Below are 16584 nucleotides of genomic sequence, written 5' to 3' on the forward strand. Positions count from 1 at the left end.
CTTGATGCACCGTTAAATGGCTTTGCACTCTGCATACATTCTGCAGAACATTTCGCTGCTGACCATGACTCAAGGTGAACAGCCCACGCACAGCTAGCCAGCACGGCGGAATAACAGAAGGAGGTAATGCAGCTCTAAAATGAAGAAAACGGATACTTTACTGCCTGGTATTTGTCAAGGAAATGATTCTTCTTCTGCAAGCGTCATGCCAAAAAGCCCATTTGTCATTTTTGTTGGGGATGCAACTGAACAGGGCCGGCGTTACGACGACAGCGGGGTTCACGTTGTTCTGAATTCACATTTCAGGCTCCCATGTCAGAGGCTTTCCGGCCGGGCCCTCCACCGGCTACACTGGGCCCCTGAACTCTTGTGGTGAAATCTCCACCTGTTGATAGCATCATTCCCCCCTCCCCTCATGCCTCCGCTCTCCCCCTTTCTCTCGGGCATGTGTGGCGGCCGCTGATAAAAGAACAGCAGATAAGAGGAAACACAAGCTGTGATGAGGAACACATTGTCAACCGGGAGCACAGGACAGAACATCAGGCCAGTGGAATGGAAAGAGAAGGAGAGATATATACAGGGAGGGAGGAGAAAAAGGGAAAGAAAAAAAGACAGAGGGAAGGGGTGAGAGAAGAGAAGGGCAAGGAGGCAAAAGAAGAGAATCTGAAAATGATTAGGGGCGAGAGTGGAAGAAAACAAAATGAAAGCTGTTGTGCATCCGCAGGCTAAAAACGGAGATAAGAGGAGGCGCCATGATACAAAATTGAAAAATAATAAATATAAATGACCAAAGAGTTTAAGGACAAGTTATTCCTGGAGGGAAATACCCTCACACTGCATTAAGTCTGTACAGGGTATTTTTGAACCAAACCAGCTCCTTATGAGATTTGGGATGCGTGCGGTTTGTGGAAAAAACAAACAAAAAGTAACTGCAATCAAGTTCACAGACAAGTACCTATAAATATCGAAACATGAGAAGAAGCTTAAATACACAGTACTGCATCCGCACAAGAATACTACGGTGCACAACACTGTTGTTGTGTTTAGCAAGAACGACCAAGATTTCTGCAGCAGAGTTTGACTGAGACTGAAAGAATTTCGAGCTGTTGCTAGTTTAACCCTCTGAATCCCAAAATCCACTGGTTTATAAGGCATCTTCCAACAACAATTAAATAAACAGATAAAATCACACCATTTATCAGTCAGAAAATGTGAAAACCAAAAGAATCCTGAGATATTCAACTTTCCAGCTGTCCTTGAAATAATCATCCATCAGGAAATGTAACAAAATCGCAGCTTAAAATCGCAACTTTTTTCAACGTCTTGCTTAAAAATTGGCAAAAATTGAACAGTTTGCTCTAATCAGATTCTGTGAAAAACAAAAAATGTTGCCCTCCTTGGCACAACCAGAAAGCTATTACTCACTCAGTTGCAACCAACAGGCACAGAACAAAAATTCAGCAACTATTAGGCTGAACTGGACTCTCCTGCAGGGTGTGCTTACAAAGAGAAGAGAACAAATAAAAGAACGACGAAAGCCAAATTAAAATGCAAACACTTAATTATATATAGTTTAGTAGTAAAGCCACTGTTTTTTGATCTACTGGTAACACCAGTGGAAAAATGCTGTACATGTTGATTACATTTTTTTTTTTGCTTTCATTTTTGTAAAATATTTAAAGATTAAATTTTTATTTTTTCATTTTTAATAATTTATGGCATTATAAGTTTACTTTGCTTCCTAAAAGACATTTTGGAGTTGTGTTGATTCCACAGAGGTGCAAGACTTTATATTGCAGCGACAAATGAGTCCACAGTAAGTATAAATATGAAAGGAAAAAAAAAAGCCCACATACATATCGCAAGACTAGTCCCACTATTATCTGATGTAACGATCATTCAGCACCGATGGCCACCAAGTATAAACTCTGTCTACTGACAGACTTCCAGAACACACAAACAATCATCTGCTGTTTCCAGCTCTGTCCACTGGAAAAGAGAAAACAGTGAATGTAAATAAATCTGAGCTGTTGACACGGGCTGAGAGTGGAGGGGACAGGTGCCACAATGACACCAGCGACCTCCAGGGGATGTATGCATCCCATAGCGGTGTCCCCTTTCAAGATGGACACCGGAGGGGACAAACCAGTTGGTCCAGCCTGGGTGTGAGCGCAGCAGCGGGTCACTCTGCTGCAGCCACAGAAACACCCGCGGCTTAGGCAACACTTAACAGCCACTGTTCAGGGATTTTTAGGCATAAAATCTCATTCCTTTCTATGCAAGAAGTATTTCAGACTTCAATGTAAAATCACCTCAGTCATATTTTTCTTCTGTCTTTATCTGTTTTACATGTTCCAATGAGGTTTTACTTTAAGGTTCCTGTTGAGGTTACTGTTAAATTCTGCAGGGTACAGGGTATACAGGTATGCTCAAAATGCAATCTAACCCACATGCCATTAGCCTGCATTTAACCAGCCCGCCCTACTTCTGGCCAGGGTTCCTCCCATTGGCTCAGAGTCAACGCAAAGTGTCCTGCTAATCCAACAGTTGTCTGGCTACGCTGAAAGTCACCTCTGAATCCAGCTCTAGCACTCATGTCAGGAATCCGCAGGCTCTTTGCATACCGAGCGGCCGGATATCCTCTAGTTAAAGAGGGCTCTCTAAGCCGGGGACATGTGTCGGATGACTGGGGAGGTGATGAGGGGTAGGGCTGTTTTTTGGGGGGTTGGTGGCGGGGATGTACAGGCAGTACTTAAAAGGCTTTCGGAGTGACATCAGCATCACTTTGAGCCCCTCCATAGAAACCAATTCCATTTTCCTGCTGATCCTCCCCAGCCGAGCGCTGTGCTGGCTAAAAGTGCAGTTGCTCCTGCTCTGAGCCCGCCGATCTGTGCGTCTGTGAATGGCTTTTGTGTTGCTGTCGGGGCAGAACAAAGTGAGTTCAGGTTACTGCACTCCTCCCGTTATTGGCCCACATTGTCTCTAATTATTCCAGCAAACATTGACACAGCATGTGTGGTCTCACATTTATACGACCTCCCCCTTCCCCTCCCATGCCGAACAGAGGGAGAGAACACAGACACAAGGAGAGCAAAAAGAAAAAAAAAAACTTATGAAAGACGAGACGAGAGAAAAATGTACTTGCATTTGCCGTTTTGTTTCATTATGACACAATTCTAAGGGCTGGAAACGGTTTGCTTGTTGTCTTGTTTTCACGCAGGAGAACCCAGCGTATCCCCAAGGCTTTTTTTATTTTTTGCTCACCTTTCTCCCATGGCTGCCTCAACTCATGAGAACAAACGCACCATGCCAACTCAAGCTTTTAATGCATGAGCAACCCAGACCAATCAACAGGGGGTAGAGTGCAAAAACAACCGAGCTTTCCTGGATGCAATAACCAAAAACAGAAAACAGCCCTTCTCCACAACTTTAAAGCTCAATCCCACACTCTAATTTGAATTCTAAAGCTTCCCCCCGTTGCCTGGGCAATTCAAACTCCAGCTCTTGCAAAACAATAATTATGACGAATGTACGCATCAGTACCTCACCAAAATCCTCTGTCCATGAGCTTAGCTTGAGGCAGTTCTGTAGAAAAGCTGAACCAAAAGCACAATATGTGGTTGCCAAAGGAAATGGCCTCAAGGTTAGACTTAACTGGGATGGTCTGGTGTTCAATCAAATCATGAAAATTTAGAAATGGTCACAGCCGGTCGCACCAGCCTTTTGTTATCATTCGGTAGCAGTGCTATAGATAAACCTCTTTATGGAGAATTCACATAAAAAGCTCACTGAGAAACCCAGGTTTTCATGGTAGGAAGTACAATATTTTCTGTCAGATTTTACACCTCTCAGAAGAGACTCGGTAGCTTGGTTTAAAGCTGATCAAATGAAATTGGAGCGGGCAGTAGTGGTGCTTCCAGTGTCCAACAGACAGTCAAGACTAAAGAGGTGCAGATTTAACTTCACTGCAAACTGATTTTAATGAAGAGTATATCAACATCCTGTAAACCCTAAAACCCACCCACAGTTTGTTGTATTTAGAAAACCTGTATTTATCAGAGTCAGAAACCATGAAAACAGAAGGAATCTACAAATTTTCAATTTTCTTTTAGTCCTCAAACTATTTTTTGGTGACATGCAGTGTGGTCGGGAACATTAACCAAATGTCAGCTCAAATTTGTGATATTTCATCAGAATCCCTTAATTCTACAAATTCTACAAAAAATGAACCATCTGCTCCAAGAAGAATCTGTAAAAAGCAAAAAATTCTGTGCTCTGTGGTACAACTGAGATGCTATTAGTGACTCAGCTGTGAGCAACAGTCATGTGACAAAAATTCTGGGACTTTTTGGCTGAACTGAGCAGAACTGTAGCGTGTATTGACACAGAGTCAAACAGGAGAAAGGCTTCGGTTTTAATTTTTTTGGAAAATAAATAATCAATGACAGTCAACTTTTGTTAATCTGTTTTTTAAAAATAATTTATGGCATTGTAGCTGTGCCATACCGTACAGAGGACATTCTTTTTGTTCCCCATACTTCTAGCCATAATCATGCTGTTTCCATTTCGATGCAGGACTATATATTTGACTGAAAAAACTCCCAGAAACTGTACAGGGTTATAGAGGGTTAATCTAATATCTGTGGATGATATGGCTTTTTATATGGTTCCTATTGATGCTCTTGCTAACGCTATTTCAGTTAGAACCAAATGATGTCTTCAGAGCTGCAAAAGTAAAACACATCACATTTACTGCACTGTCAAAAAAAATAACTTCTAATGAACCAAGTATCAGTTGAAATAATAAGGCATCTGTTGATGTAGAAAATGTGTGGATTAAAAACAATAAATGCCGTGTTTATCTGTTATGAAGCTACAGGTAGCAGCGAGGTAGCTTAGCACAAAGAACAAGTTCGTTTGGAACAAAACAAAATCATCCAAACTGCATTTTTAAAGCTCCCACATAAAAATGTAACAGTATTATCTAAAATGTCGAACTATTCTTTAACGGAATAAGAATGTGTCTGAGCTTTTTCTTCTGGATAAATAATTTAAAAATAAACAAATTTCAAATCTATGCATTGGTATTTTGTTGTTGTTGTTGCTAGAGATGTTTCCAACTGTATGGCGAGGCCACTATCCAAATCTTAGAGCCACATTCCCTGAGATGTGTTTACTTCGAAATGCCTGCGGGATGCATGTCACCCATGGGGGGGACAATTTGACTTGCACATGCCTGTGGGATGCAGACGGAATAGCAAAGGGCTGCATTGGCCCCGTCTTTTTCTGTCATTCCCATCTTCTCCCACTCCATCTCTCCTTTCTCTCAAAACGGCATTCTGAGAAACAACTAGATTCCTTGACATGTCCAAGGACAAGTTATCATTAGAGAGCCAAGTGTGTTTGGACAAACTGCCCATACACTGTCAGCAAAGAATAGCAAAGATCTTCTCTGCCTTTTTTTCCTCTAAATTGCATAAAATGAAAAGTGCAGCTTTTACAGTGACAGAAGGATGAATCTGGACACATAAAAGAGAAGGTGTGAGACTGAAAAAACACAGTGACACAGATAATGATGTGCTCCGTTTCGTGGTGTACACACACAAAAAAAAAGTGTGATCATTTTCCCCCATTTTCATCCATCTTAGTCACCTGTAGTCTTGACATTTTTTCCTGACAGCATCATGCAAGGCCAATGAGAGGTGAACAGATGGACCGCAAGGGGAAAGAAATGGACACAGCTGGCCAGGAGTAATTATCTTGACCTTTCCATGTACACTCAGGTTCACACTGAGCCGGGGGGGTTTGGAAGGTGGACGACAAGAGTACGGACACAATTTGCATGACAGAAAATGTCAAATCTGTTAGCCAAACTGGTTGCAGCATCTTTAAGTCTATCTCAGGATATTGATTAAACCCCTAATAATTCACATCTGTGTGTCAAAGTTACATATTTAGACGTGTTGTTCCATTAAAATAATCCCTTCCTGCCTTGAAATGTAACTCTTCACTGTTGCTTCCTCTAGAATGTGAAAATCTATAGAGTTCCTGCCTTCTTTTCCACTCGCATCTACCTAGTCCCTGCAGCTCAGCACACCAGCTCACCCACAACTCTGCTCCGAAACACTAGCACACATTTACATGTTGCAGTATTTGAGTAATGCGGCCAGACATGCAAGTTCAAACCAGAAACTGATTCTGAAGCACAATGATGACACAGAAAGCCCCGCCCTGCCTGCGGATGGGACTGATTCCTTAGATGTGTCATGTACAAATCCCTCAGAGTGCAGTTTCAAGGTGCTCAGTTATGGTGCTTATTCTGCTCATGTCTTCAAGCATATAAAATAACACCATATGGACTTTTTTTTTTTTTTTTAATTTTTACTTAGATCCTAGTCTGAGTCATTTATGTGTGAGTATCTGCAGACAGACTCATATTACAGCTGCACAGTGTAAACTCAGGCTTATAAAAAAGTTTTGTATTGAAAATCGTAAAAGAAAATCCTGTTAAGATTGTCTTCCATTATAAAACACAGGCTGCATTGTACAGTCTCCCACAATGTTTTGAACAATATCAGTGTCTGGAAGGTTTGGATAGCCTTTCTTCACTCACAGCACGATGTTCAATTGCAGTTTTTCACCCAACAGCAGCACTTTAGAGGCAGCATGCGTCTGCAAACTGATGCTGAAATAAAGGCAAAGCGCTCATCAGCTCACAGCGGACCTGCATGCAGTAACAGCGTGGACACAATTATATGAAACTGCTGGCTAAGATTTATTTTGCAGTTCTGCATGCACCACAGTGTTGATATATTCACAGCACATCAGGCAAGAATGAAAAGTTGGATTACAAATCAAAGCGGAAGCTATTTGAAGACATTATTTTCTTGCATCCTAAGACTAAAAAAACAAACAGATGAGCTGGGAGGAACTGCTATTTGCTGCCTTAATTGGAAGCTTTGGTATGAACTGCGTTTTGTCTCCATCCATTCAAGTATAACGATTAGCTGGATGGTCCTGTGATAGTCATGAACTGCTACAGTGAATGCTGAAAAACAAGGAGGTCTCTTCTTTTCAAGCAGCAACAAAGGCTTTGTGCTGCAGTCCCGACTTCCAAATCCAACCCAGGATGCAGGAGTTAAAAGGCCGACCTCAGCATGAACCTCTAATAAATAAAAGTGCAGCTGTTTATCGCTAATTTAACATATAAAAAAGGGGGACAACGACAAGAGAACTTCAGAGGCATGCAAATAACCTTTGATAAACTCCATCTACAACGGTGAATTATTGTTGTGAGATACTGTCCTGCAGCGTCTCATCTGTCATGGGAGCTGTCAATGAGTGATCAGCCTGATGATCACGGGGACATTTTGAAAGGATCCGCCGTCATGCTTGGTTTAACTCACATTACAAGAGAAGCGCATGTACGCACTCCACCTCACACACACATCAACACAAGCCCTGTATAAACTTTACAAAGAACAGAGTCAACTCTGTCCCACCTGTTGTGTACTTTAGAAACGCCCAGCGGATTAACCCAAAATCAGGCCAAATCTATTCCCCTCTGTTGAAAAAGTTAAATTAAACTTTTCCTAGCTGGGACCCTTGCAGCAGCATGGCATCAGAAGGTCACCCAACAAGTTCACCTGCGAGCTGTTCTCAGCTCTGCCTTCAACTAAACACTCAAAGTATTTTTCTCACCGTGCTTGTGCAAAGGAACACCTCCACCTTTATTTGTATGGGAGCGGATTTAGCTCGGAGCTCTGCAATTACGTCATCATTCAGTTTTGCAGCGCCGCATATCAGGGCTGGCATTAGTCAGAGAGGCCTTTGAAGAGTTTTAGCCCAGCCCTCGCTCGCTCTCTTCCTCCCCTCCTCCCCCCTTCAGCGCTGCCTTTGATGTTAGCACGCGGTGCTGCGCTGAGCGTCGTGGCCTCCCAGGCCTCCCCGCCTCGCCTGATCCTATCTGCTCAGGCGGCACATTCATGTGGTTTACACCCGCAGCATGACTCCCGGCAGCTATTCACCCAGCCCTGCAGGCCCCTCCCTGTTCAGGGTCCATGGGCTGGAGAGAAAGCGGCAGCGTGGCCTGAGCTGCCGACGGAGATCGAGGGGAAGGACGGGAGGCTTTATCAAAGCCCTGGGCTGTACTACAGAGCTTTTATTGGCATGGTGTGTCAATGAGCATACTATATTTGCAGATTCATAAAAGGGGAAAAGTTTCACCTGACCCTTTGGGACCTGAGTCAAATCAGAATGAGCTGGCGAAGGTTTTACAGTGATTCATCTTCTCCTCGGCTGCACAAAAGGAGTTATCCCTTTTGAAAAAAAGAAATATTCTGCTTTGCTAGAATAGCCTTTCAAGACAGAATACAAACCAGAAAATCCTGTGTACCCAATACCTTCAACTACACCTATGAAACAGGGACAGCATAAAAAGAAAGGCAATTTTTCATTTCAAAAATCTAGGGCGCATCTTTAGCAACAGGAAAGAGGAGGAGGTGGGAAGATACAGCAATATATCTTCACTGCAGAGTTTGGAGACGCACAACGCTCTGCCAGAAAATTCAGAGGTAACCCAGCTTGTTCTCATCTGACCAAACAAGCCCAGTCCATCATACCTCTTGCCTCATTGTGTTACAGCCTGGATCTTCCTTGCTACCTGCACACACACAGACACACACACACACAGACACACACACACACAGACACACACACACACACACAGACACACAGACACACACACACACACACACACACACACACACACACACACACACACACACACACACACACACACACACACACACACACACACACACACACACACACACGTATGGAGGGAGTCTCTAGAAAGCAGTCTAGGAAGGGAGGGTGAGGGGAAATAATGGGGTAGGAAGCTTCCACCTGAAACGGATTTGTCCCCATCTGGCACCCCTGTAAATGACCTTTGCCTCGGCTGTGCAGGAATCCATTATATGAAACAAAAGGGGGAAAAGAAAAATAGCAGGGTTTCTGACAGGAGAAGCCGACAACATTAATATGATGCATTAGGCCGAGGGTGATCACGTGCACAAAAACAGTAAACCTGTAAGAGAAAATGAAACTATGGCTGAAGCATTAGCACGAATGAAAACGACAACAGCAACATTTTATTTGTAAGACATACAAGGCTGATTATTATGTAATGAAATACACAAAAGACAGAACTTTGAACCCTGTGTTCTTGACCTTGGGTGAGTGGGGAAAGATCTGTGATAAGATTTTTCCTTTTATGAAAACAAACGCAGGACGACCGCAACGGCACAAACCTACCAAGGAGTAGAAGTGTGTGCTCACCGTGTTACAGACTCCCTGCACCGCTACCTTCCTAGTCTATTGGCAAAAAAAAAAAAAAAAAAAAAAAGCACCACAAAAGAGGAGGCTGGCGTTGTGGCCTTCCACGGTTAGTCAGCACATTCCTGGCTGACAACAAAGCATGCCTCTGCCTGGATGAGCTACTGCGAGCATTGTCATTTCATAACCCTCGACCCTTTAGCCTTTGTTTTGCAGACCCTCTGTGTCAGTGGATAAAAATGTGGGCTGAGGGGATGGACTGGGCCTTTCAGCACCATTTCATCAAACACAGGCAGAAACACACCAGGGACTGTTCAGAAAATGAAAAAAGGAAGAAAAAAAACCCACACCGGACTCTTCTTCATCTTGTCGCAGACGTGCTCAAGCGAAGATGAGAAGAAGCACTTTTTTCCCCACCTGTGAAAGTGTGACACTGTCTCACGCTGCATTTCCCAGCAGCCGTACAAGAAAAATCACAACCTCAGGCAAAGCAGAATTAACATTTCCTCGCGATTGAGGTGTAACGCCGAGGACAAACGCTCATACAAATGAACTCGGACACATAATCAATGGCAGATCAGGAGGAGAGTGACACCGGTGGGGGGGCTCTGAGCTCCCCTGGGAGAGGCCTGGAGCAGCAGCGAAGAGCACCACGCTGACTGCTAATCTCTCTTTGGAGGGGGAACATCAAAGATCCAGCTCAGCCATTCAGCCCAGTGGAAACTAACATAGCTACTGGGGCCACCAGTACCAACATGCACTTGTTCCAGGTGGAGCTGTGCACCGAGTGGGAATGTGAGGCTCAGGAAGGCGGACGCATGGAGAAGACGGAGCAAAAAGAGCCAGGGGCAGGAGAGGGAAACAGGGGCTGCTGGTTTTGGGAAGCAGCGTTGTTCCAATTAAAAGAAGTTTGGACAAGTACAAAGAGACCCAACAGGAAATTAGGTGGTTTAAGATTGACACACACGTCAAGTGCAAAAAATAGGTTTATGCTTGCATTTCCAGGATGAAGTCAAGTATCGGCTGATTAAAGCCATTAAATGCACAGTATTGTAGGCTAAACAAGTATTCGTCTGGAAAACAATTAGGCTCATCTTTAATATAAAATGCAACCTTAACAGGTCTGAAGTTTTATTTTGAAGGACAAATCGTTGGAATATTTCATGTAGTTATTATCAGGCAGACGCAAGAGAAATTACACGAAATAAGCAGAGAGAGAGATGGCAAACGGTGTGCAACAAAGGAATGCTTCCCATATATCCGAGGTTTTAACAGACAACTCATCAGTGCACGCCGCCCAGTTGCAGCCATCATTTGAAGTCATTCACATGCAATATAGGATGCGTAGCAAATTTTGGCTGCGTCTGAAAGGAAGACCGGAGTGGGGGGTGTTAAGCAAGAGAAAGAGAAAAACAGTTTAGTCTGTTCTATTCCAAAAAGGGGAGAAACGCAGCCTCAAATTACTTTGGCTGGGACATGAAAGTGAAACAGGGTGGCGGTTAAGAGACGATAGCACTTAAAATACAGCTGCGACCGCCAAGCCAATAAATGGAAAAAAGTAGGGAGCAGCACTTTTAACCTTTTAAACCAGCGTTTGTGTACTGCTACTGTTGCTTTGGCGCTGGGAGTGGCCCGGTCCCTGGCACCTACCGTCTGGGCCCGGCCCATTATGGCCTCTTGGGGTTTCCAGGCTGTGGTGAGAAAGCGCGCTGGATGCCTTAAACCACTAAAGCTCTCATTATAGTCTAAATGCAGCGCGACACAACTCCTGCCAGCTCCAAGGTAGGAGCTCCAGTATTTAAGCTCATCGTTGTCTTAGCTGAAAACCACCACTTTCCCCCTGCACATCCAGTCAGAGAAGAAAAAAACTGCAGCTTTCAAAGAACCGCACCATGAAGTCTCCCAGCTATAGTTACTGGTGCTTCACAAGCATTGGAGATGAAGTTCAAAGGTGAAACGGCTGCTCGCGGTGTGTTGGGAAACTGTAGCCTCTTCTTCCTGACGCTGGACTCAGGGGATGCTCTGTGTCCCTTCTGAGAGGAAGTAGGCAAAAGCCACATTATTCCCTCTCGGTTCTGGCCGACGACACTATGAGTTCCATCTGGTCCTCTGTGTGCCCCTGCCACGTCCCTGCTCAGCTCCTCACTCACATGCTGACAGCACAGGCCACAGGCCCGCTGGAAATCAGAGGCAGATGTGAACTCGTGCGGCGCATCGCAGCTCATCTCGCTACAGGAAGGACAATTTGGCATCTGAGAGACAATAGAGAATGATGAGCAGCAGATGGCGCTTCCCTTCGCATCTAAACCGGTTCTAATCAGGAGAGCTGTTGACAATGATGCAAATGAGAAGGGCGCAGTGATGAGATGTCTAACTAAGCGTCCTCCGCCGCTGAAATTAAATTAAATCTAGACAGATCATCTGCTGCTTTTGTCAACTTACGCCAACGCAGGTGTCCATGCTCACACCTGGACGACTCAGTCAAGCAAAGAATCAATCGTGCCATCGCTGCTCTGCTTAGAAAGGCATAAGACAAGTCAAAACTGCGGCTAGTGTGCGTAAACATACGGCAACTCTATTGAAACTTTTAAAATATGAAGTATTGAGCGCAAAAATCAAGTCCACTTAATTTCTCCAGGCTGCGTTGTCACTATACCGGGATATTTTCATTATAGGAGTTGAATCAGGAAGTATTCAAACCTGGGACAAGAGGTGATGATCAGCTGGCAGGATTAACAACCAGCAGCCATATTCAGCCTGTCCCATGCTCGCACAGCTTCATGTCCTGACAGAGTGGTTTGAGGAGACATTGACTACTTTGCTATTACAGAGCTCAAACTGCAGCAATCAGGGAACTGGCTTGGGAAGCCTGGGGTTTGGCACTGTGGCCAGATCTGCGTCATCACGCTTCTCCCCCCCCTCCGACTTCACTTTGAGGAGAGCAAGAAGCAAATTAAGTTAATTTATTATTTTTGGCCCCGGCAGCGTGTGCCACTCTTCAGGCAGAGCTGAGGGGGTGTTAGCTTTAGGGAATTAGCAAAAGGCGAGTCGGGGAGCTTATGACGGCCGATCGTGGTTGGGGTCTTTTCTCAGGAAGGCTGCCAAGGCCCCCTTTTCTCATTTGGTATTTGTACCCATACCTGCTGAGGTCTGGCCGCGACTATGCCCACACACTCAAGGCAATGCAAACCCCTCAGGGCTCTGATCAAAACAAGGGAGGACTAGAAGGCTCCCAGATCAAGCTCCATACTCTGGAAGCTCAAACCTTGAGAGCCAAAAGTCGCGGCGGCTGCAGAGGTCACCGCGGACAAATGAATGCGCAAGAACCTAAATATTTGCTTTCAACCCAATTCCAGTGTAAAACAACACCGCAGAAATTTCCCAACACGCTCCTGCAATGTTATTTCACAAGTACAAAATTTACAAGTAGGGAATCGGATACCCGGCTTTAAAATTATACTCCTCAGGTTGTACGGTTGTCATTCATTGTCAGTTTCAACTTACATAAATCTCCAGGAGACTATACGCTGTAAGAAATTCAAGACAGAGCTGGAAAAACTGCCCCTCATTATAGCCTGACAAAATATAAGCTGTCTCTAAGTGGTCAGAAGCTATGTTAGCAAAGAAAGCAAACCTAAATAGATGTGGTTTTCGATGTAAAGCTGAGGTCCGGCATTTCTGTGCGGTTGTCGAGTGGCGCCAAATGGCCATCACTGCGTATAAACAGGAGAACTTTTTTGTGCATGAGTATCCTCAACTGCTTTGATCCCCACATATCTTCTGTTCTTTTAGAGGTTTGAAGGAAAACAACAAAATGCAGTGAGAAGATGCTGCTGTGTGGCTGTGGAGGTTGTTGCAGGGCAGGAAGGGACGGCTGAAGGATGGGAATGGATGAAGGAAGTGCAAACAAACGGGCAAATGCTACAAGACAGTTGAGGTGTCTTGTGTTGCAGCCTTTCAGGACACACTTGATGCAACGTGGTGATTAAACCCCCCCAGCTTTCAGCTCTCTGCAATGATCACCACACTTTAGCAGCTCCTCTCTTTTATAAAAACAAATGCAACCAAACCATCATTCATGCTGTGACACCTTAGATTTCATCTCCTCATGATCCACCAGGAAGAATAGAAAAACCCTCGTCTAGTCAGTCACAAGGCTTTCTGTTCCAACTATCAGTCCTAATCTTCACCCACCAGACTGCATTAGACGCACTTTGCATTCCAAATAAACACACACAACTTCAAAGAGTGGCACACAAGCCATGCAAAAAGTGCTCTACAGTCAAGCAGCTTTGCAATTATCCACAAAGAGCCCAAAGAGAGAGCTGTCCCATCCCAGGTCAGGAAAATCTAACATTCAAACATTCAAGCTCTGACACATGACTCTTTGGTGCTTCGCTGTGGGCCGAGCAGATTAAGCAAGAATTAGAAAACTTCAAATAAACACTTGGCAAGTGGAAGGAGAGAGAAAAAAAAGCTCCATATTTTAGTGACTTCCACTCAGTCAAAGCTGGATGGTTGATCCAAGCATAACCAGCTCCAGCCAAGTGCACTTGTCATGTCTGGGGCCAAGAAATAAAAAAGATGGAACATGGAAGCTTCTTCCAGTCCTCACTGCTCACTCAATTCTTATTTATACGTGTATATTTCTGTTTAAAAGTGAGCCAAAAACCAACTACCTGCAGCTTCACATGCAGCGGACACACTAACAGGCTCCAAGCGGCGGGACGTGTAGCTTCTTTTACGCATCCACTAAAAAACACACTTTGAAGCTTTAAAAGCGACACCAAACTCACAACTGTAAGAAAAACTGTCAGAATTACGCACGGATTGCAACCTAGTAGTCTCGCTGCTGTTGCGCAAATGCGTAAAATCTGCTGAGTTGAAGTTAAACTAAAAAGTTTACAAACTTTTCGGAGGCGATTTTGTATCGGTTTGGGAGGAGGAAGGAAAAAACACTTCCTCCACAAAAAAAACACGCGTGTGTTTGTGGATGAGGCCAATTAAGTGTAACTCAAGTTCGCTCCAGACATCAACAAAATAACTTGCAAGAGCATGTTTTCCCTGTGAATGAATTCCACAAGATAGGAGCCATCTTGTGACCGTATATGCTTGCAAGCTTAGTACCATCCTCACACACACACCCAGACACACACCCAGACACACACACACACACACACACACACACACACACACACACACACACACACACACACACACACACACACACACACACACACCATATCCAAAACTCTAGTCAAACCCCCCTTTTCCTTTCCTCTGGGGAAAAAAAAAAGTTTTAAGAAGGGGCAGCTTGGTGAAATTACAACCCGGAGTCCCGGCTGCGTTGCTCGGGACCGCCGCTTGTCATTTCCCCCCGCCGGTTAGACAGAAAACGGGAGACTTTTACACGTACTTGAACGATCTCCCCCTCCGCGCTGATAGTGGCTCCTGCTTTGGAGAAGCGTCCCTGCAAGCCAGTCGTGTAAGTAGTATAATCTCCATTGGGACTGGACTCGAACAGTACCACCTCCACAAAGGCTGTATCCTTGGCGAGAACGGTTCCAAGAAGAGACGCGGCGACCACCACCAAGAACACCGGGACCACCGAGTCGGGCACACGATCTGAGCCTCTCCTTGGTAAAATCATCATCTTGCCGGCTGGATCTGCGCCGATCGGGACATAATTTCACACGGATTAATTGATCGGGTTGAAGGTAATTTGGGAGCAGGTCTGTGCGCGCTGCGGTGCGATGCGTCAAAAAGAGTCGGAATTGAGCAATAAAAAAAACTGCGCCTGGGCTGAAGCGTGTTTATTTCACCACTGCGAGCCTTGTCAATTACATTGCCTGCAAACGCTGCCTCTCTCCCTCTCCCTCTCTCTCTGGCTTTCTCCCTCCCTCCCTCTCTCCCTCTTTCTTTCTCACCCTCCTCCTCCTCCTCCTCCTCCTCTACAAAGCGGATCTCCTTTGATCTCCAAACACGTGATTTTTTCTTTTTTTTTTTTTAGTTTTTTTTTTCCTCTCTTCCAAAAGGGTTATATCCCCACCCACCACTCTTTCTGACCCTCTCCTTTGCACTCCCCACTCTCAAGTGCCAGCACTCAGTTAAGGAGGCACCGCGGACTCCAGTGCGCACCGACAAGAGGGACGCATTGTTTGGAAAATCTGGAAATTACGCACGAGTTTTCGAGTTAATTCGCGTTCTGGAGTTGAATAAGAAGCAGATCCCGCGTGTTCGTTCGCAGTTGCGTTCCCAGGCTTCCCGGTGGCGTTCTTCACCCCACAGTTTGACACGTTTTCAGCCGCCGTACCACCTTAAAACAAACACTACCCTCTTCAGGACGCTTCATGATTTAACCGGGCTAATTTTTCAATCTCATTCAAGATTTGCTCACCTACAGGCCGGGAGAGATTTCTCAGTTTGAGTGACATATAGAAAGTTTTCTTTTTCCTTTTTTAAAATTTCATTTCAAGCAGACAAAAATCCAAGAATTCTAACTAAACAAATAAATAATCAACTTACACAATATACCAGGCAGGGCCTCTGAATTAAACAGCACTGATGATAAATTTTACAATAATTTCATCTGGAACAAACTTACATTCATAATTAACTGAGGCATATTAGACATCTTACCTATCAGGTGACAAATTAAAGGAAAAACTCACCTATTTCTCTTCAGTAAGGGGATCTGGTGCCTCTATTATGCTGTCGGGGACATTTTTCTGGCATGATTTGGATCCACTTGCCCCTTTAAAACTACCTTTCTCCGATGATGATGTATTTCTGTCTTGATCATGGTGCTCTCTCTCAGGATGCCTCCATCCAAAGGACACAAGGGGTCACTAGATAGTTTGATGAAAATGACGCCAGTCACCATATCTCACTGCAATTGGACACCTACATGATTTTAGAGAGGTGTGTTAGCCAGTGCTTTCCAACTCCAACATCAAAACACCAATTGAGGGAATATGTTTTGGACAAACGGGGTGAATCCCTCCAGTAGAGTTGCAGAAACTTGGAAAATCAGTGGCAAAGTTGTACTGAAGGTGTCCTGGGTCTGTAATGTAAACCTTTACAGAGCTGGGACTTCTACTTCGATGGCCAAGTTACGATTTCAGTCAAAATACCAGATATTCCACCTCTGGATTTTGAGAATTTGGTGCTTTTGGAGTGTTTTGATGGCATTTTATGCCGTGAGTGTAACAAAAGAAGCTATTTACCAATGTCACTTTGGGTTTTTGA

At 44.5% G+C, this 16584-nt stretch overlaps 1 protein-coding gene across 2 annotated transcripts in view; it reads right to left on the reverse strand.

The window, feature by feature from the left end:
* Positions 1-15232, reverse strand: part of znrf3 (zinc and ring finger 3) — a 75262-nt gene extending 60030 nt beyond the window's left edge. For both annotated transcript variants that reach the window (XM_023290270.3, XM_023290268.3), the window contains exon 1: positions 14753-15232. In XM_023290270.3, coding sequence (XP_023146038.2) covers positions 14753-14989 — 237 coding nt within the window. In that variant the 5' untranslated portion in view covers positions 14990-15232. The remainder of the gene's footprint in view (positions 1-14752) is intronic.
* Positions 15233-16584: the final 1352 nt, after the last annotated feature.

The sequence above is a fragment of the Amphiprion ocellaris genome, chromosome 6 (genome assembly GCF_022539595.1).
Source record: "Amphiprion ocellaris isolate individual 3 ecotype Okinawa chromosome 6, ASM2253959v1, whole genome shotgun sequence".
Lineage (NCBI taxonomy): Eukaryota > Metazoa > Chordata > Actinopteri > Pomacentridae > Amphiprion > Amphiprion ocellaris.